The sequence below is a fragment of the Mchenga conophoros genome, linkage group LG2 (genome assembly GCF_057382185.1).
Source record: "Mchenga conophoros isolate Kocher_MC1m ecotype Shallow Benthic linkage group LG2, M_conophoros_male_GT1.1, whole genome shotgun sequence".
Taxonomy (NCBI): domain Eukaryota; kingdom Metazoa; phylum Chordata; class Actinopteri; order Cichliformes; family Cichlidae; genus Mchenga; species Mchenga conophoros.
This window is the reverse complement of record NC_140527.1, coordinates 8,068,314-8,094,774: the sequence shown is the minus strand read 5'-3', so window position 1 is coordinate 8,094,774 and position 26,461 is coordinate 8,068,314. Positions and strand designations below refer to the sequence as shown.

The 26,461-nt window shown below is 41.4% G+C and overlaps 2 protein-coding genes across 2 annotated transcripts in view; both read right to left on the bottom strand.

Moving 5' to 3' along the window:
* Positions 1-1,456: 1,456 nt before the first annotated feature.
* Positions 1,457-5,598, bottom strand: spry1 (sprouty homolog 1, antagonist of FGF signaling (Drosophila)). The gene is made up of 2 exons (XM_085285444.1): positions 5,070-5,598; positions 1,457-3,485 (listed from the first exon to the last, which is right to left on the bottom strand). Exon 2 carries the CDS (start codon positions 3,433-3,435, stop codon positions 2,353-2,355), a length of 1,083 nt encoding a protein of 360 aa, XP_085141570.1. The 5' UTR covers positions 3,436-3,485; positions 5,070-5,598; the 3' UTR covers positions 1,457-2,352.
* Positions 5,599-7,700: 2,102 nt separating this feature from the next.
* afg2a (AAA ATPase AFG2A) overlaps positions 7,701-26,461 on the bottom strand; it is a 112,804-nt gene continuing 94,043 nt past the window's right edge. The window contains exon 17 of the mRNA XM_085285432.1: positions 7,701-8,151. Coding sequence (XP_085141558.1) covers positions 7,972-8,151 — 180 coding nt within the window. The 3' untranslated portion in view covers positions 7,701-7,971. The remainder of the gene's footprint in view (positions 8,152-26,461) is intronic.

The window sequence follows — 26,461 nt, the reverse complement described above, 5'->3', positions numbered from 1 at the left end:
TCACCGCCTTCTGAATACAGTGTAGATCTTTTCCATCCCCCTCATCCATAGTGAGGAACGATAATGAAACCTGAAAAAAAAAAGAGGCCTCCTATTGTATGCTATCATCTAAGGGCCAGGAGCAAACAGGGCTCAAATTGCAGCTGTGAAAGGTAACAGGAAATTGACAAATCGCTAATCCTAACTACTCAGAGCAACAAAAGGTACATTCCACCAAGAAAAGCCCGGTGAGTACTCACCACCAACTTGAAGGGATGTTTTGTGTTTTGTTTTTTCATGTAAACTTATGATTAAAATAAGACTGTATGCTAGTGAGTTTACTATTACTTTTCTCGTCTTTAAAGCGCTTAAATAATTATTCCTTAAAAGTGCCAGAGCTTTAACAGTGGGTTCTAGTTTACTTTAGCTGAAGACGTTTTAAATAATCCAAAGATCCGAGGCCTGCTGCAAACAGCAACCAAGGCCACTGCGATCACTTGTAGCTGATAATAGACACGGTTGTGTTGTTTTGTCGCCAGCGCTGCAGCTCTCCAAATTTAAACTGCTGTATATTTTTTCCTTTGTCCAAGAGAATTTCCTGTTCACCTTTTGTGTTTCCCCAGCTGCTGGTATTTGTGGCTGACCAACCAACTCTCAAAGTGATGATCTCATCTCTTGGGGGCCCGGAGGTGGAGAAGTGCGCGGGTGTCAGTGGTGGGGGTGGAGGGGTTCAGTGGACTTCCCACGTGATAAATTCACTGACAAAAAGAGCTGGCCAAATGGGGGACTGCGGGTCACAGTGGGGGCTGGATTGGCCCCTGTCATTGCCTTTAGTGCAGGAACCATGCCATAAAAGCCCAGCATTGATAGCCCCGGTTTATTATCTTTGAACAGGTGGCCCCGGCTACTCGTAATGACCGCTCTCATATCTGATGGCACACACTCTTGGGTTTGCAGCGCGGAGACCATTTGGGAGTTTGGGAACATCCCCATCTGGCTGCGTTAAAGCCCAGGGAATAAACTACAGTACATAGTTTGTGGTGACTTGTTGGCGGGTGAGACGAGAGGGGGGTTTAGAGGGAGAGCTACTTCCTGTGAGCATAACTCACTCTGAAAACGTGGAGACTCTGTTGATGCTAGCAGCTTCGGGGCTAATCATGTCAATGACCTGTATTGTTTAGCTTTCAAGGTTACCGAGGAGAATCGCAGCAAAGAAGCCCTCCAAGAATGTAAACAGTCACATTTTGAGCTACAAGCTGTTTCTACTTGTAGCTTTAAAGAAAAAAAACAGGAATTCCACACCCAGCGTGAACACACACACACACACATGCATACACACATGGAACAGTGATTTGCTGTTCACCACTGAACTCCCAACTTAAGAAACAGACCCACATTCCCTTAAAAATCAGCCAGCGGCCATCCATCAGATTTAGTTACTGCTTCTCAGCAGGGCAATCAAGACACCAGACAGTGCTATTTTTTCATTAATTAATATATTTTCTGCGTTAAAGTTAACATAGTTTTCTTTTGTGCCACCCTTTAATTTTTCAGTAAGTATTTGATATTTTGTTATATTCAGACATGAGTAAATTTAAGACTGTCTCTTGCAATAAATATCATAAAATAATAGAGCTTCACATAATAAATATTTTTTTTAACAAAAAAAATGTTTAACAGACATTTTTTTCTTTTAAAAAATAGCCAGAATTCCTCTTATGGATTTTTGAACATACAATTTACACAAGATAAAAGGAAAACAAAAAACATCGGAGAATATGCCACAGAATGTGTATGAAAGGTTCAGATGGGTGGAAGGAGAGAAACATATCCAAGTGGAGAATACTATGAGATGGATGTGCTTTCGTTAATGCAAAATGAGCATAGAAACCACGGTTTTAGTGTGGTAGCAACCAATAAACTCAAACATACCTGCTTGCTATGAATACCAGGTAACAGCTACATAATTGCCCTATAGTAGATCGTCCTTCACAGATTTGGTGAGAGGCAGATCCCACCGGGCACACAGACCCGGAGGAAAGTGCCTACCTAAAACGGAAGAAAAACTTTTCATATATATATAAAAAATAGTGTTAATGAGGAGCTGAGGATAGACATAGAAACAGTTAAGGCAAACACTGGTCTGTAAAAACATGGTCCTGATCCAGAGAAAATAAAACTAAAAATAATCGAGTGGTTTTCGTTACTCCTTTGCTTAGCTCCTTAGGGTTCTGCAGCGAGGAGGGGAGGTGGGTGGGAGGTGCTCAGAATGTCTGATAAACATTAATTTGTGACTATCATTATCATTGTCATCATAAGATCCGTTTCTAGAGTCTCCTGTGCACAGGCAATCACTGAGACCTTGGGAAGCGATCAGGAAGGCTTTTCCTGGGTTTGTGGGGCCCAGCTCTCCAGTTTACAATACACAGTGTTGGAGTTCTTGCAGCGACAGCCAGGTCTCTTAACCCGGTCATAGCAACCCTGGCATGCCTTCAGACACCCCTTGACAGGTGGGTAGCATAGCAGACAGGGGAAGAGTACCGACATTAATCCCATGCACAGGAAGCGAGAGCAGCAGTGGGAACGTGACAGTGAACAGGGGTGGTCAGCACATGAATCCCCCTCATCGTCATTGGAGCAGTGGTAGAAGATGCCCTTAACAAGGCACATACACGTGCCGTGCTCCAGTGCACTCTCAGCAGAGCAGAGGCACTGGCCATTACACGCCAGACATGAAGGCAGGCTCCTGGGTGCTGTGCAGTCGGTGCACTTGCACTTCCCACAGCGCTCGCAGATGAACTGGTGCCCAGCAGCAGCCACCACCTCGTTGCCAGAGCCAGAAAAGTCTGATTTCCCTTTGCCCTGGGGCTTGAGTGGAGCCTCTAGTGGAGGCTGGTAAAATTGAGGTCCCTGCTGGGGCTGTAAAAGGGCCTTGGGCTTCGGCTGAGTCCGAACAGGCCGATCCACTCGGTGGTGATGCTGTAAGCTAATGCCAGGTCTGGTGGGGGGTGAGCGTGCCAAGAGTCCCTGCTCAGAGGAGGCACTGCTGTTGCTCCCTGAGCTGGCGGCGCTTCCTGTGCTAGTAGAGCGGCTGAGCCCTGGTGCCCGAGGCCCACCATACTGCTGTCCCCCAACCAACACACTGCCCCCAGCATGATGGTGGTGACCTGATGACCGGTGCTCATAATTGTTGTTCACATTGACGAGGATGACCTCGTGAGTCCTCTCCTGCTTTTCATGGGGTCTGGAGACCATCCGGGGTGCAGGGGGCCTCCGAACCACTGAGGGTCCCTCAGTGTACTCGTTGCTAGAGCGGATGGCCTTGATTTGTTCCAGAGAGAAAATGCCGGCATGCTGGAACTCCCGCTCGTAATCCGACCTCTGCCGACTCTCTAGGGAAGGCTGTTGGATCACCACTAATGAACCGCCAGGGCCATGTTGACTTTGGAGCTCCATCTGGGGGAATCACCACTTCCGACATTCACCGTGGACATGCATCGGAAAACCTGCCGGGGGGGGGGGGGAGGAGACAAGGAAGAGGCAGGAGATATGATCAGAAACAGTCAAGCAAAAAATAAAAATCCTTGTTCTAGGAAACACAGTCCTGATGGAAGAGGGGTTAACACAATCCCAAGTGTTTTTGGATTCAGAAATAATACTAATAAAAATCTAATACTAATATATCATTACAATCATTCTTGACGCATACCATAGCAGTTATTGCACAGCTATAACATAAGATGCTGAACAGTGTTTATAAATTAATGACAAATAAATAAGTCTTTATAGTTAATCCAGACCAACTGTCTTCACCCTGTCAACATGACAATATGTCACTTTTGAGCCCGTTAAGTGAGGCAACCCGGGAAAAAGTTGACTATTAACAAGACTTTTTGTACCTTCCTCCCCAACAGGCACACATCTAAACTTCAGCAGGCCCTACAAATACTTCCCCTGCTCATTTACATTTGTATGACTAGTTAACATTTAAATGCACCGCGGCGACGAAACGAGGACACTATCCAAGGGAACTAAATGAGCTGCCTCACTTAGTATTCTATTACTACATCAAAAAGGATTTCAGGGAAACGGGGACAAAAGTAGAGCTAAAAAACTAAGGTCAGATCAAGTTCCGACAAAATATAGACGGCAGTTAAAAAACGCTCGAAAATCGTCAGATTAAAACCTTATTTCAGTTCCGAGAAGCCCCCAATTTTTGAAGTCAATATGAACACACACACACACATTTTATATACATATATATATATATATATACATATATATATATATATATATATATATATATATATATATATATATATATATATATATATATATATATATATATATATATATATATCTCGTATTTGTATTTATAGGAATACGATTAGGAATTTGAACTTGAGTCTTTGGGGATGTTATTAAGCACAGCCGACCTGCAGGAGGCCGAAACTTACAGTTTACAAAAACATAAAGCCTAGGTGTCCCGTGAAGGGCTCCTTAAAACTATTAACGATTAAATAAAAATAAAAACTACTACAATCAAAGCAGAAAGATCGATTTTGCGGCTTTGCACATAAACAAACTCACGTTTCAACTACATTAAAAATATTTATCTATACATTTAATAGTCTATCCGTCAAATGGCGCACTTTAAATAGGATCATATGCACAGAACGCGCTCACATGAGAAGGCGTTGTTTGCAGTAATAAAAACAGGATCTTATAAAAACCAGAGCCGGAGATGAAGAGACATTACAGGACGCGTAAGACGGGCAAAACTTATGAATGAAAACAACCGCCATGGGGGAGGGGTGTTTGTTACAGCACAGCCTCGGAACAACACTGGCGTGGAAATCCATCAACTTCACCAAGTAGTCGCGATCAGTTCAACCCACAGCGGATTCTTTATTTCATGGCGAACACATGGAAAATAAGACGAAAAGTCTTTGCGCACAGCAAAACATTTGGACTTTATTGCTGCAGCGGCGCTTTCTAGGTAGCTACGTGCCCTACTATCGGGCAACAAATGCCCTAAAACCAAAGCAAAATGCGCAAAATAAGCGTAAAATCACTAAGAAAATGCATACCTATATGCAAGCATCCATAGCGTCGAATCCATCAACCAAATAATCTACCAAAACTCCATCCAAACGGAAGGGGCAATGTCCAGCTGTAGATTATGAGGTCTAATGCATAACATTCAGTCTGTTAATCCAAGTGCGAATGTATCCCTTTGCGTTATTCCCTTTTTATTTATTTTTTTCGGTTAAGTCGTACTGAAAAGTTCAGCGTGTGTTACGCGTGCATCTGTCCCAAGATAAAGTAAATCCACGGCGGAGCTCTGATGAAGAAGGCTGAGAGGAAAAAATAAATAAATAAACACGCGCGAGCTTATATCCAAAAGTTGCTCCTCCTCGCGTATCTGCTGAGAATTGTATTTGAGTTCTGGCTGTTAGTTATTGTTGCGGGATATCTGCGCTCTTGTGCAAAAGCGTCGTTATGTTGCAGACAGCGGTGCGCTCTCTTCTGCTCTGCGGGCCTGTTCAGCACTGATGAATGGGGGCTCAGGGCTTAGTGTTTGCTCGACAATCCAACTCCCATTGGCCAGCCACTCCGCTGAAAAAGGATACATCGCATCCGTTCCTGATTCATTGGGCAGATGTGGAAGGCCGGGCGATAGAGATGTGTGCACTGGTTAAGGTGGAACGGCTTTTTAAAAACGCAAACGTTGACTCAACGAGGGGGTTAGGGGAAGGAAAAAAAATACTAGTTTCCGTTCTTGTGGGTTATGATTAATGGTGTGAATGAGGGTGATGTGACTAATAGTGACGTATTAAACGCCGTATTTATTTATAACATTGCTGAGTTGTCATTATTGGTACCATACACACGCATCAAAAAACAGGAAAGAAAACCACTTTACGTAGATTCAGAATTTCTGATTTATTTATTTATTTTTTGTCCATGTTTCGAAAAATGTGCACCCAAATACCACGATGGTCCTTATAAGCTGAAAAATAAACCGCATATTGTTTCAAAAGGGGCATTTGATATATTTGTACTGGGCACAAAAATATTTTTATAGGATTTTAGAGGAAAATATGAGTAAGATTAACGACAACAACATCAAAGGTAATTATTATAGGGTTTGGATGAGAAATATAAGTTTAATAAATATGGTTATATTAGGTTAAATCTTGCCATGTCAAGGAACCTCATACGAATAGAGAAAAGTTTGTTATAGAAATAAGAAAGAATCATATATTGAGTAAAGTAGCTCCTAAACTGCAGTTTCATCGTGTCTGTGCTCTGTAGCTACCTGTTCACTGCTGTGAAATAGGGATCCATACACATCTAACTCATTAGTCTCTGTGAATTAAATACAGACTCGAGCCCAACCAGTTTCTGCCCACACAGCTGTGTCATTGTACAGACAACTCACAGAGGAAGCATCAACAGGATGTCCTCTGTCCTCTGTGGAATGTTCCCATTACGCACTAACTCGTGTCATCAGAGGAAACACAACGTGTGGCAATGAATGTTCAGTTTGTACGATTCTCTGATATGAAATCACTATCAGAGGAGTTCTGTGTTGATTTCTGTTTGGGCAGCGGTGGGGTGGGGATTTGCGGGGCAGTGTGCGCTGTAGCTTCAGACCACCTTAAGAAAAAAGCTGCCCTGCAGCCAGGGGGGAAAGGCTCCCCTCCTCACTCCTGCCACCCCCCTCTTCTCTGTTCCTGACTGTCTGGTTTGATTGGTGTCGCGGATGCGCTACATCCGGATCCATGAGAAAAGGAAGTTCAATACAAAGTCAATTTATCCTATTCAAATGGAAAAATCAATAGATGAATGACCCCCAGTGCCATTTCGGGTCAGCAAATGTTTAAAAAAAGAATCGAACAAAAAGACCTGCGGAGTGTAAAAGTGACTCCGCGGTGCAATAATAACTTAGAGGTTGTTTGTTTTTTTCAGGCCCGATGTAAAAATGTAGCTTCTTGATGATAAAGAAAGCCCTGGTAGACCGACAGATGGCCGCCTGGATCCCTGCTCTCAGTGGTCTGAAGTGCGGACGGAAATCTCACGATTACAGCAATTAGTTGATTTTCCATGGGTAGATGTGATGAATATACCAGCCCGGCTGTTTTTTCTCCCCGTGGATGCGGAGCAGCGGTTCACCAAACTCGGGGTTTAGGAACCATCAGGGGTCCTTGTCTAATGCTGCTATTTAATTCCATAGATGTCCATGTGCCTGTGGAATATTCTGATTAGAGGGCTCACACTGCCCACCAACTGTATAATCAGTTAGACAACGTTTTTACCAATTTAGATTTTATTGCAGCTTTACCCAACATGTCCTGAAAACGCAGAAAAACCTGTGATTTGACTGGAGGAGTTATTCAAAATCCAGAAGAGCCACAACTCATAAATTACACAAAGTGGGACTGGAAACATGTAGGACGGGCAGATTTATAGGTGAATGTTAAGCTACAACAAACCAGAGCATAGGAGGTATTTAAATCCAATCAGATCTATAAGACTGCACTGCTTTAACGTGATTTGGGACGTGTTAGTTTACGGGTTTTCTCAGCACGCTGATACTGCTGTAAATTCACGGCTGGATGTCTTTAACAGTGCAAACTACCACACTGGCTCACCACTGTTATATGGGATTAAAATAAGGCAACCAAAGACAATAAGTGGATCGATGACAGTATGAATACATTATCATTTTTATTTGATCAAACATGACAGCACACCATATCCTTCAAAGTCAAAAAATAAAGCAATAGTGTCAATGCTGCAATAAAAACAGAGTCTTATTTTAAAGTCAGCGATTTACAACTGATGAGATTCTTTGGCCTAACGTTGTGGTTTGAAAACATTTAACACTGTGTAATGAAGCAGACTGGTACAGTTAACACATATACACAACTCCAAACTAATAAAAAGAAGAAAATCCTAATTTTGACTTTTTCCATAGCTGTGTGGTCAGAAGAAACACAGGCCACTGTGTTGCTGCTGATAGCTGATATACGACTGGATGACAGAGTCAGGGATTCGGGGCTTCACAGTGTTCAGGGCACTTTCAAAGTGTCTGGCTTCGATGTGCCGAGCTTTGATGTCCTCTTGCAGGGCCAGGAGGGCAGCCTCTCTACATACTGCAGTTATCTGGGACAGGAAACAGACACAGTTACAGTCAGCAGTCAGGCAAAGCACTCCATCCACTGAGCACTACTGAATCATATGAGGGGGCACATTTAGATGCTGATCGATGTCATGATAGACTAGTCATGTAGGTTGATGTGCTTCAGTAACAGAGCAGTAATTTAGTAAGAAAATCATACCTCATATCTTTTATGACATATAAAAGAAGAATCTGAGAGAGTGTTTAAGAAGAGTTTGAACAAAAACAAGATGAACACACTGTTTTTTGTTTCAAGTTTAGAGTTAATTTGCAAAACAACAATGAACCATGGTGAGTTAATTTCATAAAATGTGCTTCACTGCAGTTCCCTGGTGTAGTTTTCCTTCTCAGTGCTTGTCCAACTTTTCTGATCTGCCATGTCTAAAATATAAATACAGGCATTCTCCTGCAGCCTTGTTGCTACAGTACTGATGGAATTATGCAATGGCATGGCGGAGTGCTGCAGTCAGCGCAGGTGACCTTTGAGAGAGATTCTGCACACGCCAGAGGAGTGACTCACTTCCGAATTGGTGGCGATGGCTGATGAAGGCCAGGCACCTTTCCCAGCAGTGCCAGCCTCCTCCCTTTTGTTGAAGCATAGCTTTGTTCTCAGCCAGTGTAGCTTACACAACTCCCTCCAACTAGAAAAGCCTCGCAGGAAACTATTGCTGTACAACCACTGATAAGGTCTGGTGGGAGGTTAGTGGGACAGGTAGTCATGTGATCCTGGAGAGCTGTCTAATAATGAATGGTAAAACAAGGCATGTGTCCAGGGAAGAGACTGGCCACCCCCCTACAAGTACAGTATGATGCATGCTGGGTGGTATGCAAGTTGATTTTCTTTTTTTGTTTTTTAAACAATGAGCATTACTCAAAAATGGATAAAGGCATCGACTGACAGAGAAAATGCACTTACATGTAAAGATAAGGATACATTAAATCAGCTGATATCACCATGATGCATTTAGGACATCATCCTAGTAAGGTAGGCTTCAATATTTAGCAGAAAATACATTTTGAAACACATTTTTCAAAATGACAGTCATGGCGTTTTGCAAGGCATGAGAGTAAAATGAGGGGAGATAGCTGTCTGAATGTGCTCTGGCCCTGCTAGCATGCATGGCTCAGGACAGGTGCTTTGCAGATGTCAGGATGTGAGGCCCATTTCCCCCCACATTCTGTTTCAACCCAATGAGCAACATGATTTAGGCAGAGTAAACACACGGGGCTGGGTTAATTTTGTATGAGGGCTTCCCATCATTCAAGTCGTTTAGGCCTGTCAGTAATAATGATGCAAAACAATGAGGCCATGTATCCCAGTTGCATGTTTACAAACGCACAGCGGCTGAGCGAGCGAGCAGGGAAGAGGGTAAAAGAGAGAGTGTGAGAAGATGCCACATGTTGAACAATGTGATTTAGTATTGTTTCTAAGCAACATCCATAAACAGGAACAGACAAACATGGCTGGACAATCAAACTGTAATTTCTTATTTACAGTGAAACTTGACTTTAAGGACATGTTAGCTTTCCTCTTCCTCAATCGCATGATTCAATGCTTAATAATTATTTGCTTGTTTACTTCCATAACACTCCTTAGGTTGATTAGGAAAAAAAAGAAGAAGAAGAAGAAGGGGGAGGAGGAAATATCGCTCCTCTGAAGTACACAACCGATACATGCACGCGCGTGCGCACACACACAGGCCCCTTACATTCATACTGGCTGGGTTTATGAGCTGTTCTGTGAAGGCGATCAACAAGCCAGTGTTTCCTGCTGTGTGTTTGCCTGTACAGGCCTTGAAAAAAAATTAAAGCCACAAAGGCAAACAGGGTGAGCGAAAGAGCCAGTTTGTTTGTAAACGTGAAGGCATTTCCAGGCCGGAGCCAAAAGTCCTGCGCCGACTCCCCTCCAGGACTACCTTGATACCCCTAAACACCCCCAAAAAGCAACCTACCATCCCCTAAAGATGGGCCCCCTGTGCTACTGAGAGGGAAAAGAGGAGGGAGGCGAAATCTGCAAATGCACAGAAATGAGATGTGCGTAGGGGGTTTGGTGGCGAAGAGTGCTGACTTGTGGCAGGCCAAATAAATTATAGATCTCTCTTTTTTAATGTTATTGCAATGCAGACTTTATTTTTCATTCCCTTCATAAATAATGTCAGCAATCACTTAAATATATGGAAAGGACTAAGCTGATGCATTGCAGTGGCTGCTCTCTGGTGATGTCTTCATGGTGGTGGCGTGTCGCCAGTCATAAAGGCAAAGCAAGCGAGAAAAAAAAAAGTAATCATCAAGGACCTCTCAGTTTGAAGACGTGGTAAAACTTGCTGACTCAAAATGACCCAAAAAGTCTGAGTCAAAGAGGTTTGATGACGAAGCAAAAACTGTGTAAAGTAACAATTTGTACAGTAAGGTCCTTCATCTGCCTGCTGGGTTCAGGTTAAAGGCAGCAGAAAAGTGTACTGTAACGAAGACCATAGTAGACAGTATCCATCTATATTCATGTATTCATACATGAATTATTGGCAATTGAAGAAGAATCAACTCAGGACATTCGCCAAAGTTGGCCTGTTTTTCAGATCTGGCAATTTAGGACAGGAACCAGCAACTCTTGAGCTACAAGTGGCTCTTTTTCCTCATTCTTTATTGGCTCCCTCTGAGTTTGCCAAAAACTGATCATGAATACAAAAATGAACAACGGTTATTTTTAAAGATTTGCTCGTTTTCAGCAGCAAGGCTTGATCAGTGGCTTGACTCTAGTCAGAATTAAAGTGAAACTTTATTATCAAAGTAAGCTACTTTCAGTTAGATTCATTTGTACTGCCAAAGACAGTCAGAATGTATTAAATGTAACAAAAACAGAGCAATAATGCAATAAAAATAACCAGTTAAATATCAAATACTCACATAGCCCACTGCAGAACAGTCACATCGGGTAAAAGATTTTAAATCACACATATTAATAATGTTGATAGACTAATCTATACTTTGTAGTCACATTCATTAGCAGCTCCCTACAGATTTCCTGGAGCACAAATTACTCAAAAATGACTCTTCTGGTGGTAAACATTTCCTGAATTTTCCAGAGAATTACTTTCACTGTTCTTGCAAGAGGCTAATCTGGTATCACATGAACTTACTATGTAGGTGCCTGCAGGGTAGGGTAATAGCGAGTGTTTAACATCTGAGCAAAATATGCTGTCCATTTGTATTCCTACATCCAGCCCCACCAACCAGGGTCAAGGAAAGTACCAGACACGTTACCTACGTGAAAGCCGTTTTGAAACCAAGCTTTATGAATCTGTTCAAGAGTGTTAGGCTGCTATGCACAAACAAGAGGAAATTAAATTTGCACAAAATGGAGTAAGGATGAAAGAACATGGAAAAATGGACAATAAAAATAAAATGTAAAAAAAAAAATTAGTATAATTGAAGGTGGACACGTTAGACTTTAGCCAAGCTGGAAAACCTATGCTTGAAATCCCATCTGTATCCGTGTCGCCACCATCGAAAATGTGCCGAATCCTTAAAACAGTCATTCCGCCTTAATAAAATGTCAGCTGTGCCTCTTTGACTGTAGAGCTTTAACATGGGTCGCTGGAAAAGTGATAGTCAATTGCAGCTCCTGCCACATCCTTGTTTCCACATATTCCTCTAATGACAAGTTTCCTCTCGTGGTTCTAAGACCTCTTTAAAAACCCAAAGGTCACATGCTTCAACCTACAAACATTTATTTCTCAACACTACAATGTATGCAAGGACTTATAGTAGGTTTACTGAAAAGATGAGAGAATTTATCGTGATTTCTCAGAACTACTGTAAATTGCATGGCAAATTCAGTGATGAGAGTAGCGAGACAGAGAGGGTCAGGCTCCCATAATGACATGCTTTGTGGAGGCTGGCAGGCACATTTACTTCCACAGGCCTGTCGGTCATCTGATGCTGACAGGAAAAGTAATTTAGATCTTCTTTTGATCTTTAATTGAACATTTACATCTTCAAAGAAAGAAAGAAAGTCAAAATGTGATTCTTGGTCAAAAACACTTAAAGTTTGATTTAATGTGGAACGTGAAAAATGTTCAAAACTTACACTCAGAAATTTATTACAAACATCATCTTAGAGGGGGCACATATCTGCAGACTGGAAAAATTATTCTTGAAAGAGCAGAAATAAACACATAGTTTGTTTTTCTTACTAAAAGTTCAAAAATGACATACTGCACTTAAAAATGTAAGAAAGATGAACACTATTGTCCACAGTACTGAAAGGTGGCCTATAATGCTCATTTCTAGCTCTCTCTATATTTTTTCATTTTTGGTCTCTAGTAGAATTATTTTTCATTATTCATGTTGGCCATGCTGAATATGAGGATCCATGACTAACTATAAGGGAAAGCACAACAGTTCTACTTTACATATACAAATAGAAAAAAGTGGGAGTAAGTACATTTGCAAGACAACTTATGTGAAACCACCCACTCTCCTTCGCTAATGATTCAGATTTTTCTTATAGCTGTGAGAGCTTTGTGGCTGATAGAAAATGAAAAGCCTATTTATTAGTTATTCATTTACATATTTTATACATGTTTCTTTATTATTAGTTAATATCTTTATGTTTCAAAATAGAGAGTATAGGAAAAAATTACTACAGGAAGAAATTGTAATAAATTTTGATTCAGTCTTGCGTTGTAACAGATAAAGCCAGAGGATTTTAGCCAGTGAAGCCATCTTAATGGGGTTACCAAATGAGGATGGGCACTTCCAGGGCTTACTTTTGCTCAAGGCTGCTAGCCACCTCTGGCCTCCTTGTGCGCTCAGTCATTAGGGTACCACAACATGAAACCCTGGATACAACAGCAGCCTTTATGCCCCACTGGTCACTGTACTGCACCTCCATTCCAAGCCACAACTACACCCTATATCATGCCGTTTCAGTGCACACTTTTAAAACATTGGATATATATATTGTATGTGGAGTGATATACTACGGCACATCCAGCACTGTATGTGAGGTCTTGTTGTCCTTGTAAGACAACGCAAAACTTTATTGACTTGCGAGAGGAAATTAAGCCGTTATAGCGGCAAATGGTAACAAGATACAGCAAAGAATAACAGAGTATAAATAAGAACACGGCAAAGCTCAGGTTAAACAAACACACCCGACACTTTTTAGCACTAGAACATGGCAGGAAACGCATATAAGTGGAATAAAAAAGTTATTTGAATATCAACATTTCCATGGAGATGGAAAACAGTAATCGTAATAATCAAAGCATACTGTGGTCATGGAAGAACTGGAAGTGAGACAGCACACAGATGGACGATACCGAAAAATTGAAGCGGTAAAATAAAGTTAAAGCTTACACTGTTTAGACACTGTGGAAAAAGTGACTGCATGTCTATTGACACCTACGTGTCTAAGGAGCGCTATGAGCAGTGTATAGTGACTACACTGTACAGGTGCAATGTAAAGAAGAATACAAACCTCGTACAAAAAGTATAAAAAGATGTAAATTTGAATCTGAATGCTTAACATTCGAGTATGCGCACACCACAAATGCACTGTACACATACACATCCAAACATGCAAACGCCTACAAAACCACCAAAGCACACTGTGACATATATTCTACACGTACACAGCCAAAAAAAAAAAAAAAAAATCGGTAGTTTTCTCTGCAGTATTTCCCTGGTGGGGGTAAGAGGGGGGCGCGTGCCATGAGACAACCTGTTCAGCACGACAAAAATAAACCCTTCTCGAGGTGGAGGAGAGGGGGGAAAAAAGCTTGTGACTGCTGGCAGCACATACCAGCGTTCTCAGGTCAAATCTGTCTGGTGTACTTTTCGCTTCCTACTTCAACAAAAGCGCTCAGTGAGTGTATCAGACGGCCTTAATGAAGGGCTTGTTAGCCGGGCTACCGGCAGCAGATCCACTAGACCCGGAGTGTGTGTTTACTATCAATCGCCTTGTGTCTACAGCGGGCTACATCCAGTCCCCCCCCCCCCCCCCCCCCCCCTCCTCTCTCCTGCCTCACCCGCCCGCCCTCCCTCAAACACAAACGGCCACATTTACAGGAGCGAGCCCCGACAACTCCCCCTCCACCCCGCCTGCCACAAAACCTCTCCTCCATCACTCCACAAGTCCTGCACACATACACTGCAGTGCAGAGAGGCGCGGGCACACACCCTCTCTGAACACATTGCACTTTCCTGCACTGTGCAGGCATGTGAGCACACATATGCAACACACAGATAAGGTTTATGAGGTCAATATCGAAAAACGTACCCCAAAAAAAGAAAAGCTACACATGCGTCCTCACATGCATGTTTAGACAGAAATGCATGTGCACATACACATACATGTATCCAGTACATATACATATAGGTATTAACTTCATGCAAAGACCTACATTCTTGGTTACATAGTGTTTCGTAGAGCAAACATTTGCATGTTTGCTTAACAAACTGTTAAACGCTCATTTAACCTTCAGAAGTTGCAGCTAGAAGAAGCAGCTTATTCTTTTATCTTCATGACTTACTTATAGGTCATAACTGTAAAACAAGAATGCAGAACAGGCCACAAGTGCAAATTCTTAATAATCAATCCTATCCATAGGTTTGACTAATATTAGGACTGATGCAGAGCTGTCATACCTGATCAACATTTTATATATTTTTTTCTAAGTGAATACAAACAAATAGGGGGCAGTGATTATAATGAATGTATCTTTAGTTTTCTGCATTAATCAATTGCTCAATAAGATATCAGAAAAATAACGGCATTTGTTCATAAAAATTTCCCATGTTGATGTTTTTAGGCCCAAGTTGACATCCTGCGATATCAGTGTTGACTGCAGATTTTTGTGCTGTAACACAAGACAAAGGGAGTGGGGAGTAACTTACCTTGAAAATATATCCAAACTATAATTAAATATGAACCAAAAAGGAAGAAAAAAAATGTATAACTGGAGTTTAACTGAACTCATAAAACTTTGTTCACTCAGGAAGAAAACTAAATTAAACTTAGGCTCAAAGAGGAGCTCTTATTCAAAATAATCACCCCTAGCCCCACCACAGTATCATCCCCAACCCCTTTACTGGAAAAAAAAAAAGGGGGGGGGGGGTTTCTGCATCCAATTTTCTTGGAGGAAATTAAATAATACATAAATCAAACGACGTTGGGGGTGCAGAGCCCAAACTCTTAACCAGAAATAAAACATTTCATCCTCCAAAGAAGCAAAGAGGAAGTGTCTGCAGTGACATGCTTCTGCCAAGAGAAACAAGGCCTGACCACAACTCCATGTGAAACCTATTTAAGATTACAAGGCGAGAGTGAGAGAGGAGGTTAAAGAGAGGGAGGTGAGGTTAAGCATGGAAGGAGGAGAGTCACGTGGGGAAAAGGGAGGGGGTGGGGGGCGGTGGGGGGATGGAAACATGGCACATGATCATAAATAACAGAGCGGAGGTGTGTGAGCTGTGGATGAACGTGCACATGCTTGTGCTCTCAGCAGAGGAATTTAGATTCCATAGAAAACTCCGATGATGAAATTGAACTCGTGCGGGCTTTCCTCGCCATATGTTACGGCTGAGACAACAGACATCAAGGAAGATATTACATATGTATTCCAGCAGGCAATCAACTCCAATTTTATGCTTTAAAATATTGGTGTTTGTAAAGTATTAACATTTTTAGCCGAAAATCTGAATAATGCCACGATGTTCACACTGTGTGGAAGACACAGTGGAACGTGGGACACTGTACTTCAGACTCTGGGTGGCACTTTTCAAATGTAGAGCCATCATTGTTTCCCTCTAGAGAAAGTCTGCAAAGTGTGTGCTTAATTCATTTTTTAAAAGTTGTATTTTATTGCATATATTTTATTTGATTTTATTGCATCACTGCCTTCATTTCACTCCCTGTTCCTGTGTAGCCAGTCAAGACAATTCTAAATGTCTGATTTCTGACATGGTCAGACTTCTCCCCAGTATTGAACTTTACGTTATAGCTTATACTCCTTGGACCTGTAAGTGTAAGCCAACTAACCGCCACGGTGACAGGTTATGACCATTAAAGAGAAAGTAATGTAGTGTAAATAAAAGTAGAGCAAATAAATTGAACAGATCAGTGGGGAAAAGTAGTTGCAACATGCCTTTCTTTCCTTCTTTTTATAAATTGTTGATTGCTGTAGTGTATATAACACAGCCTGTAACATAGCCTTGAAATTAAAGAAGGATTAAATATATACCAGTACTCAAACTGATATTATGTTATTATTTATATGACAAATGAGATATTTTTTTTCTTGCTCTTTTGTACAGATTACAGATTAGTCCCGCTACCTCTGCTTGTTATCATATAGTGAAAATCAGATAGAGTGAAAGCTCTAATAGTCACTCTGTATTCACTATGCAAATAAAGAAACATTTTCTGAACACGTAGGAAATGTTTGTCATGAAAGTGGTGGTTTTTCCTCTGTTAGATGACTCACTGATAATATTAAGAAACCTCCTACAAATACCAAATAACTTGCAGCTCAGGCGTTTCAGTGTTATCATATTAAGCCATTGTCCACTCTATGTTTTGGAACGACCCATGTGGGATAGCACCTGTGTTGGGGCTACACCCTGTTAAGGTGTTGTACGTGTGTGTGTGTGTGTGTGTGTGTGTGTAGGGTAGCATTGCTGGGCCTCGCCTTTAAGGGCACATTTGTCCTCACCCCTTAATCAGATGAATGAAAGCTTCGCATTCTCTGTGGACTTGGGAAGGCAAGGATGGCATATTTACCAAACACGCCCACAGTGAAGTGACCTGGAGACAGCTGTGATTGGGTACGTCTGTGCATGTGTGCGTGTGCATGTGTGGTGTGTATGCATTTTGTAATGCCAAGGCAGGTGAAACTCCAGATGTGTCATATGAACATTTGTCTTTCCTGTTTGCTTCATCTTTCACGAGATGCATACTACCTGCATATACACAGTGAATGTTCATGTTATAATAATTTGCTATAATATACAAATTTTCCACATGTGGGACTAATAAAGGTTATCTTATCTTATCTTATTAGTGGTATTACAACACTATACACATACATTATATACAAGTTCTAAATTTTAAGGCTTCTGAATGTGCTATTTAATATAACTAAATTTGCAAATCATTAAAATAAGTTAGACTGCAATTATTTAATTTCCAATAAATCTAGTTTTTAATTAAGGGACAGACTAAATAGGCTCTATAAGGGAGAGTTACCTGAGAAGCATAATATCCTGTCTCATGTTCATATATTAAATTTGAAGTTACCGTGAGCAGCCGGCTAATTTAGTCTAGCATAGTGGGAGAAACCGCTAGCCTGGCTGTGTCCAAAGGCAACAAAATCTACCCACCACTGTAAAAATGACAAATACCTGTTTTACACAGGGTTAAGAGGCAGATTATTTCTTGGTCCTGATAATTTGCCAGACAACTGGACTCCAAAGAAAGAGAGTCTCCAGGAATTGAAACTGAATTAATGGTGTGTTCTTGTCACTGTCCATTTCCTTTTTGGCGTCCTCCTCTAGTTTTATTAGCTACTTTCAGGTAGGTAAGTGCACCCCTCTCCTCTCTTCTGTTTCTCCACAATTTACCATCTTCCTCTTCACGTGTCTCCTCTCTGTCCCTTTCTATGTTCCTACTCTCTTGCTCAGTTTCTTTCTTTTTTGGCTTTTGCTACCCACGTTCTGTCTTCTTTCCTAGCCAAGGGAAACAGCATGTTGGGTACGCTTAAGGGCTTATATTTCCCAGAAAAATTCAATTGGTGCTCACCATGTACTCAGACATAAACCACAGTGAAGGCTTTATATATAAAATGTAAAATCAGGGGCCAATTGGAGCCATTTCTCTCGCTGTGACATCTGGCCTTTTGCAGGCCACAGAAGCTGGCTGGCAGTAGCAGCGAGGGAAATGTTTTCTTTTTTAACCTTTCTAAAAACAACATGTTCACAATGTCAAGAGGTAACAGGCTTGCTGGGAAGGAAGTGAAGTGAGGTGTTTCACAGTCATGGAATTGCAGGGGTGTGAATGGCTTTTTCCTCGCAGCATTTGTTAAGCGCTTTCCATATCAACAAAGACTGCGTCTGAGAGTGACAGCGTGACTGTGTCGGCGGTCGGTCACACAGAAAATAAAACGCAGACACATGAATGCAGTCAAGACAAGAAGTTAGAGCATATTTCGGCAAATACCTGCCAACTTCAGACCAAGTCAGATGCACTTTCCACAAAAGCTGACAAGTTTATTTGATGATTGAAGATCTTTTTTCTTTTTTTTCCATGGCTAATATCTGATTCATACATTGTGTAATGTCACTGTTATTCAAACAGCAACACGTTTTTGTTGATGCATTTTTTTTGCGCCTGTGTCCTTGGTGATAAAAATCTTTGCAACAACAAATACCAGGCCATAAATCAGACAGACAACACAGAGCCAGAGGAGGAACAGCCACAACCACAACAGGTGTTAAGAGGAAACCATTTGTCTTCCTGTGAGGGTGGTTTTACTATGTGTGTGTGCGTGTGTGTGTCTGTCACAATACAACAAGGCTGTACTTACAATCAATTTCTTTTTTTTTTTGCTTTTAATAGTCGCATTGCAGCTACTGCAGATACTGCTCGCCTGCTCAGGTTTCTATTTTTAATGAATAATTTAAAAAAATCAAAACTACTTTTATATATTACAGAAAAAACAAATCACTGCTTCATCAAACTACATCATAATACACTCTGACTCAGTTGACTGGGGTGTGCAAATGTGCTTAGCTATCTTGTAAAGGGGAGTATTAAGCTTTGCAGGCTGCCGTTGATCTGCCTTATTTGTATGTCCCGCATTGGAACAGACTTGCTCTTGCCAGTGTGGAAGAAGAAAAAAAAAACATTAAGAAAACAATTGCGCCAGTGAGTTTGAATGGATGTCAGCCAAGCGTCCCAGACACCTGGGCTTGGACCAAACAGCTCTCCCCCTGTTGGAGCGAAAAGACCCACCGCTATGGAGGTCGCAGCCGGTCAAAGGCATCTGTGGCTGAACACAAAGATATTCTGATACGGCTGAGCGCTGCAGCTTGAAGTTTTATTAAAATGCCTGAACAACCGTCCCCCAACACACCCCCTTTTTTGGACATGAATGTTACAGGGCTGTGAGATCAGCAGGAGGGCACCCAGCAGGGTTGGTGCTGCCTATCACTTGTTGCCACCTCTACGTGATCTGCATCTAAATACTTTGAGCTGTGTCCTTACTGTGATCATGCTGAGAAGTCTTGATATTTAGCTTTTTCTCAGCAACTTGTCAACATCTGCCAAATGCTCATTACTGCGGTGTTTTTATATTCCACTTCACGGAGGTCACTTTTCAATCAAGCACCACGGGGAGGTCTGTGACATCCAATGTTAATAGAGTACGAGCTGCGCACTCAGGGACTGTCATTACTCCTTTTAATGACTCAGTTCATTTCCTGTTTATTCAAAACACGTTGGAGAGAGAAAAACTTCAATACTGAGCATCTGTGGATTTTTCCAAGGAAAGAAGCCCTAAAAGCAAACTGAAATTTCCTATTTGCTCGGTTATTAGCAAAAAAAAACATGTATTTTCAAATAAATTTAGTCAAAGGCTGCTCATGTTTTAGGTCCGTGGCCCTTTCTGCCTTCACTTGTCTGACGATGCAAAACAGTGACAATCTGCACTGAAGCTTCAGGGAGCCAAAGCTCTGTCATGGAACCCGTTTTTCTCGTCTGGTAATCACAATAGTTCAAGAGTTCATTGTGTTATCCATTTTCAGTTAAGGTGAGGGTTACTTAGCCCTAATCAATCATTCACTCAAGTCATGTATCAGACACATTTATGCAATTTGTTTTTTTTAGCAGAAGCAGTTAAAACCAGCTTATTCCTACAACTAGCTGTGCAAAACACTGAATCCCCTTATCCCCTCCTTCCAAGCCATGATTAGCTAGATTGTCATTTCTACCGAGGAAACAGGCTGGGGAAACATACCTATAACTGAAAAAAGTTCCTGTGGGGTTATGTTAGGTGTTACCCTAAATACCACTTACACATCAAGACTAATATGACATCTTCCTAAAAGACGGAGGAGAAAATGTTGATTTAATAAAGAACATTCAGAGCTTTGAATGCCTTTCAGACCCCACGCTACTTTTATAATGCTGAGGTCCAGGCTCTGGGGCCAATCGATAAATTATAGCGTTTGATTGTTTTTTTTAGTTTTCTGTCCAAGTTTTACTGCATTGTCCATCTGTTTGGGATCATAGTCATGCTGAAAAAAAAGTTATTGCCATTCAGATGCCTAATGGTTTTGCATGGTGGATCAAAAGCTGAAAGTACTTTTCTGTGTACCATATTTTTCGGACCATAAGGTACCGGATTATAGGCACACTGTCAATGAACATGTCTGTTTTCATACATAAGGCGCACCGGATTATAAGGCGCATTAAGCGAAACAAAACCGTCAGATAAGTCAATCTTTACTCAACTCGTTCTTCTTGCTTCCTGCACTTCCGTACCATTGATTTATTAACGCTGCATTCTCTCGCAGCTGCTCTATTCCTGCGTTGTTGCAGTATATTAATGACTAACCTCGTATTGTGGATGGATTATCTCAGTTGTTCTCCTGACTGAAGTTTGGTCTGTTTACAGCATCCTGCCATGTGACTGCATTTGTCCCTAACCATCGGGAGCCCTCACATTAACTTTTATTGAGTGAAAAAAAAAATTAGCATTCATCCTCCAGCTTCACTGTGTTTATGTTACAATCAAGTAGCAAACATATACCAGCTAGTGGAACTTCGGTAACCCTACAAAAGTCAGCTGTTTAGTTTTCTGTTTTCATTTATGTTGGAAGTGATAGGTATATCATGTTTAGGTGGAAACCAGCTAGCTAACTTCCTCTCAGTGATGCCGCAGTGTTTGTTTGACTTTGGGACCTGAACCAGACGGAGTTTTGGACCCAGATCACTCCGCGAGGCTCCTGACTATGGTGGCCATAATGCTACGACAATCCATCAAGCGGTGCAGCTTCGTAGCTTACCAAAGTTGTAATAAAACATTTTTTGACAGATTTTTTCATCATTTCGAGGTCAGTAAGCACAACCAGAATTCATACATAAGGTGCACCGGATTATAAGCCGCACTGTCGATTTTTGGGAAAATTAAAGGATTTTAAGTGCGCCCTATAGTGCGGAAAATATGATAAATCCATCAATTCTGGCAATCTCTCAAACACCACTGTCCGAAACCGCAAACCATGACAGAGACTCCACCATGTTCTACAGACAGCTTTTTAAATGCTTGAATGATTCATATGTCAGCGTTAAGTGGTTGATCGGGGGAAAAAATCATAAAACAAAAAAACAAGAAAAAAAACTGAAATTTTTACTGTTTTTAAACAAATGCAAAGAAAGAAAAACAAAACAACTTTTGCCCTGATGGCAAACACTCATTCTGGAACGAACATTAAAGGAAGACGAAAAACAGCTGTGAAATTTGATATGGCTTCTTTTTCTTCTTCTTTTAAATTAAGGTACAAACAAGGCCTGGAACTGACTTGGTACATCTGACAGGGTGCAATAAATCCCCGGGGTCTTTTCCTGTCAGGACTTGATCAGAAAAGGAAAAAAAAAATAGCATCACACTGTTTTTCAGAAGCAAGTTAAGCCCTTCTTCTCCTTCACGACAACACTCCGATTACAGTATCAAATGCTGCTTCTGTTTGGAGGAGCGATGGCAGAGGTGAGGAGGGAAAGCCAGAAGCAATTTTCTAGGATGAGTGTGAGTTAAAAGTGTGTTGAGGGGTGTTGAGGGTGGAAAGTTTAGTGGGAAGCTGAGGGTTGTGAAACCAGATGTCACTCCAGGCAGGTAGGAAGACAGGTGATTTTAACAAGCTTCTACGGCTGAGCAGACAACTACTGTGACCTCTTGAGTGACCTCCACACCTCCTCCTCTCGAGATCCTGCCTCCTCCTCCTCTCAGACAAGTTTGAAATCCCAAGAATGTAATTAAAGTCAAAGCTTCAAGTCGTCATACTGCCAATAAAAGAACTTTAAAATCGATCCTGAAACACACGGGGAGCCAGTGCAGCGATTCTAAAACCGGTGTAATGTGGGCCCGCCCTCTGGTCTTCGTCAGCACACGAGCTGCCGAGTTTTGCAAGAGTTGTAAATGGTAAATGGCCTGTATTTGTATAGCGCTTTCTAGTCCCTAAGGACCCCAAAGCGCTTTACACAACCTGTCATCCACCCATTCACACACACATTCACACACTGGTGATGGCAAGCTACATTGTAACCACAGCCACCCTGGGGCGCACTGACAGAGGCGAGGCTGCCGGACACTGGCGCCACCGGGCCCTCTGACCACCACCAGTAGGCAACGGGTGAAGTGTCTTGCCCAAGGACACAACGACCGAGACTGTCCAAGCCGGGGCTCGAACCGGCAACCTTCCGATTACAAGGCGAACTCCCAACTCTTGAGCCACGATCGCCCCTAAGAAGAAATATTCTTCTTAGGAAGACCAGAGAGCAGGGCATTACAGTAATCAATGCGACTGGTAATAAAAGCATGCATCAGCATCTCCGTGTTGGCCCGAGAGAGAATAGGGCGGACTCTGGCTATATTTTTTAGATGATAAAATCCAATTTTAGTTACATGTTTAATATGTGGGATAAAACCAAGCTCAGAGTCAAAAATAACACCCAGGTTTTTCACTTGTAGCGAAGGACATAGTGAAAATGCCTCTAATTTAGACAAGAGTTTCTCTCTCTGAGCCTCAGGACCGACAATTAAAACTTCAGTTTTGTCCTGGTTAAGTTGTAAAAAGTTTTCTGCCATCCAAGATCTTATATCCAAGATACAGTTAAAGAGGGCATCCATTTGTCTGGTGTCATCAGGAGACACGGAGATGTACAGCTGCGTGTCATCAGCGTAACTGTGGAAGTTCACTCCATGCCTCCTGATGACACCGCCGAGAGGGAGCATATACAAATTAAAAAGTACAGGGCCTAGAACCGACCCTTGAGGCACGCCACATGTCATTTTATGGATCTTAGAGGAGCATGTATCCATACTCACCATAAAAGTTCTGTCAGAGAGATAGGAAGTGAACCAGCTGTGTACAGCACCAGAGAGGCCCACCATGTGTTTCAGTCTGTTTAAAAGAATAGCGTGGTCTACTGTATCAAAGGCTGCGCTTAGATCCAGTAGCACCAGGATTGAGAGCTTTTGGGAGTCCCAGTTACATCTAAGATCATTTAAAACCTTTAGGAGAGCCGTCTCTGTGCTGTGGTTCACCCTAAATCCAGACTGGAATATCTCCAGGATCTGTCTATCATTGAGAAAATCAGTAATCTGAGTAAAAACAAGTTTTTCTAAGACTTTACTTAAAAATGGTAAGTTGGATACAGGTCTGTAGTTATTAAAATCATTACAATCCAAATTGCTCTTCTTCAGAAGGGGCCTCACCACCGCCGTTTTAAAGGCAGCAGGGAAGACACCCAACTGAAGAGAGCAATTCATCATGCATAAAAGCTCAGCCTCAAAAAATCCATAAAGTGTTTTAAAGAGTGAAGAAGGAATTGGATCTAAAAGACATGTGGTGGGTCTCACTGTGGAGAAAACCTTCTGAAAGTTCTCAGCATTAACCAGGACAAAGCTGTCCAGTGTCTCCTCAGGTACAATCGAGCCCTCAGATGTATTTAAAATCATATCACGATTAGATAAAATATCAGATCTGATGGCGCTGATTTTTCCCCTGAAGTGGTCTGCAAACTGCTCACAGAGCGAGTCTGTGGGGGTTCTTTGGGAGCTGTTAAAATCAGGGTTAAATAAATGATCTATGGTGGAAAAGAGGACCTTGGGATTATTTTTGTTAATACTGATTATTTTGGCGAAGTATGAATTTCTTGACTTCCTTAATGTATTATTGTACACTTTAAGTTGCTCGCAAAATATTTGATGGTTGATAGTATTTTTATTTTTCCTCCATCTCCTTTCTGCTGCCCTGCAATTTCTTTTGAGTTTTTTGACTTCTTCGTTTCTCCAGGGTGATCCATGTTTTACGTTAATCTTTTTGGTGGTGAGTGAAGCAACGGAGTCAAGGCTTTTCTTCAGTTTGCTGTTGAAATGATTAAAAATCAGATCGCAGGATGCAGGTAAAATCACAGGGGGGCATTCGTCTAAAACCCTGGTAAAATTTGCAGCCACTTCAGAGGTTAGATAGCGCCTCCTCACAGTTCGCACCGAGGTCTCCCGCTGAATAAAACCGGTGATGTTAAAAAACACACAGTAGTGGTCAGAGACAGCCAAGTCAACAACAGAGGACACGCTGGTGGACAGCCCATGGGTGATGACCAGGTCCAGAGTGTGTCCTCTGTTGTGAGTCGGCTGCGTGACGTGCTGGGTAAAATCCAAACAGTGAAGAATGTTTAAGAATTCTTTTGTTGCAGGGTCAGAAGGATTATCTATGTGCAGGTTAAAATCACCGGTTAAAATTATCATGTTATATTTTGAATGTATGTTTGTTAAAAATTCTGAGAATTCCTTGATAAAAGCAGCGCTGTCTTTAGGTGGTCTATAAACTGTGACAGATAAAACTGGAGGGCTGCTGAAAACAATAGCATGGAATTCAAAAGTGGTAAAATGATCAAATAAAATTTGTTTGGAGGTGATTGTGTTGTTGGCTAAAGATGCAGTCCCACCACCTCTCTTACCACTTCTAATAGAAAAAGAGAAATTAAAATTTGGTGGGGAGGCCTCAGTGAGAACAACTGGTGCATCCGAACCCAGCCATGTTTCAGTTAAAAATAAACAGTCAAGTTTATTATCTAAAATTAAATCATTAATAATAAAAGACTTGTTCGACAGAGAGCGTACATTTAAAAGTGCCATACTGATTGAGACTGGTGGATTTTTGACAATAGAGTTGGATGGATGTTGATATTTTTGAAGAGGCCGGAGGTTATTAATATTTTTGGAGTTACTGGATTTATGATAATTCTGTTGCTCTCTGTTTGTGATTATGACAGGTATTGTGTTGACTGTGGGAGAGAAAGGTCCTAGTCCAGAGTTTTGTGTATTACTGTTAAAAGTGGAACAAATATAGGAGCTGGGACCAGGGGAACATCAGTCAGTGGCAGTGCTGGCTGAAAAACATGCAAAAATATGTTTTCCATATTTCCACTGATTTAATTTAATGTTTGAAAGCAACACAAACATATCTGCTGCTTTGTCATTGCTTTGTCTGAAAGTAAGAGTGTTTGGACGTGCCCGAAAACCATTAAATAGTTCAGTAAGTTTTATGTTAAGCATGCGTTCAAGACATTTGTTCAAAAGAAAGTCAATTCTAATAATGTTTCTAACCATGTGCAAAAATGTCCTGCCTCATATAAACAAAAGGTTTTTTTTTAATGTTTATTTAAAGTTGGTTTTCTGTCAGGGGGAGGTTTATTCTTGTATGTTGAACAAATTGGATAAAAATAAAAAAAGTTAATAAATTGTAAACAAGAAGTGGTTGTGAGCGCTTGTGTCCTGGTTGATTACTCTCCCCACTTCTTTTTGACAGCAAAGGTCCTTGAGCTATCAACAACGCAGACGGATCGAGTTTACTGTAAACTGTGGTGGATGTTGCCATTCTGAAGCATTTTAGGATTTATGGAAGAATAGTATGCAGGTGAAAAATCTTTTTTTAAGAGTCCTTCAGCATAAAGGCTGTGTGACCTTTTTGCACAAATGTTTTATTAATGTTCCTGTTCATTTGGGGAGCTAGTCACGTTGTCAGCAATCGACATATGTGTATATATCATTTACCTTTAGACGTGCTGTATTTCTTCACTGAAGCTTTGAAGCTTTTTCTTTCTAAACACACATCTTCAGTGCTGTGATGTGTTATCTGTATCCTGTTTCCTCACAAACTTCCCCTCAGTGATCAGGGGAGTCTAAAGTTTCATTTAATTTAATATGATCTATAGGACAGGTACGTAAAATAAAATGCAATGGTACAACAATGGTGAGACTTGGTTTTTTCCACCTATGAACTCTTATCAGCTTGACTGTGGCATGCCTTTGAATTTTTGTGTGGTTTCAAGAGCTCAGTGGCAAGTGACTGCAAACCTCCATTCCACAGATGAGACACTATACCAGAAACCCCGGTGTTAAACACAACACCTGATAGTAAGGGATTGGTTTCCTAACTGCATACCTCCTCCAGGTGTACGCCTGCTTTAGGCTGATTTTTAGGGTGGGGGCTGACAAGTTGGGAAGGAGG

Coding starts and splice junctions, on each gene's coding strand:
- spry1 (XM_085285444.1), bottom strand. CDS start 3,435: ATGGAGCTCCAAAGTCAACATGGCCCTGGCGGTTCATTAGTGGTGATC.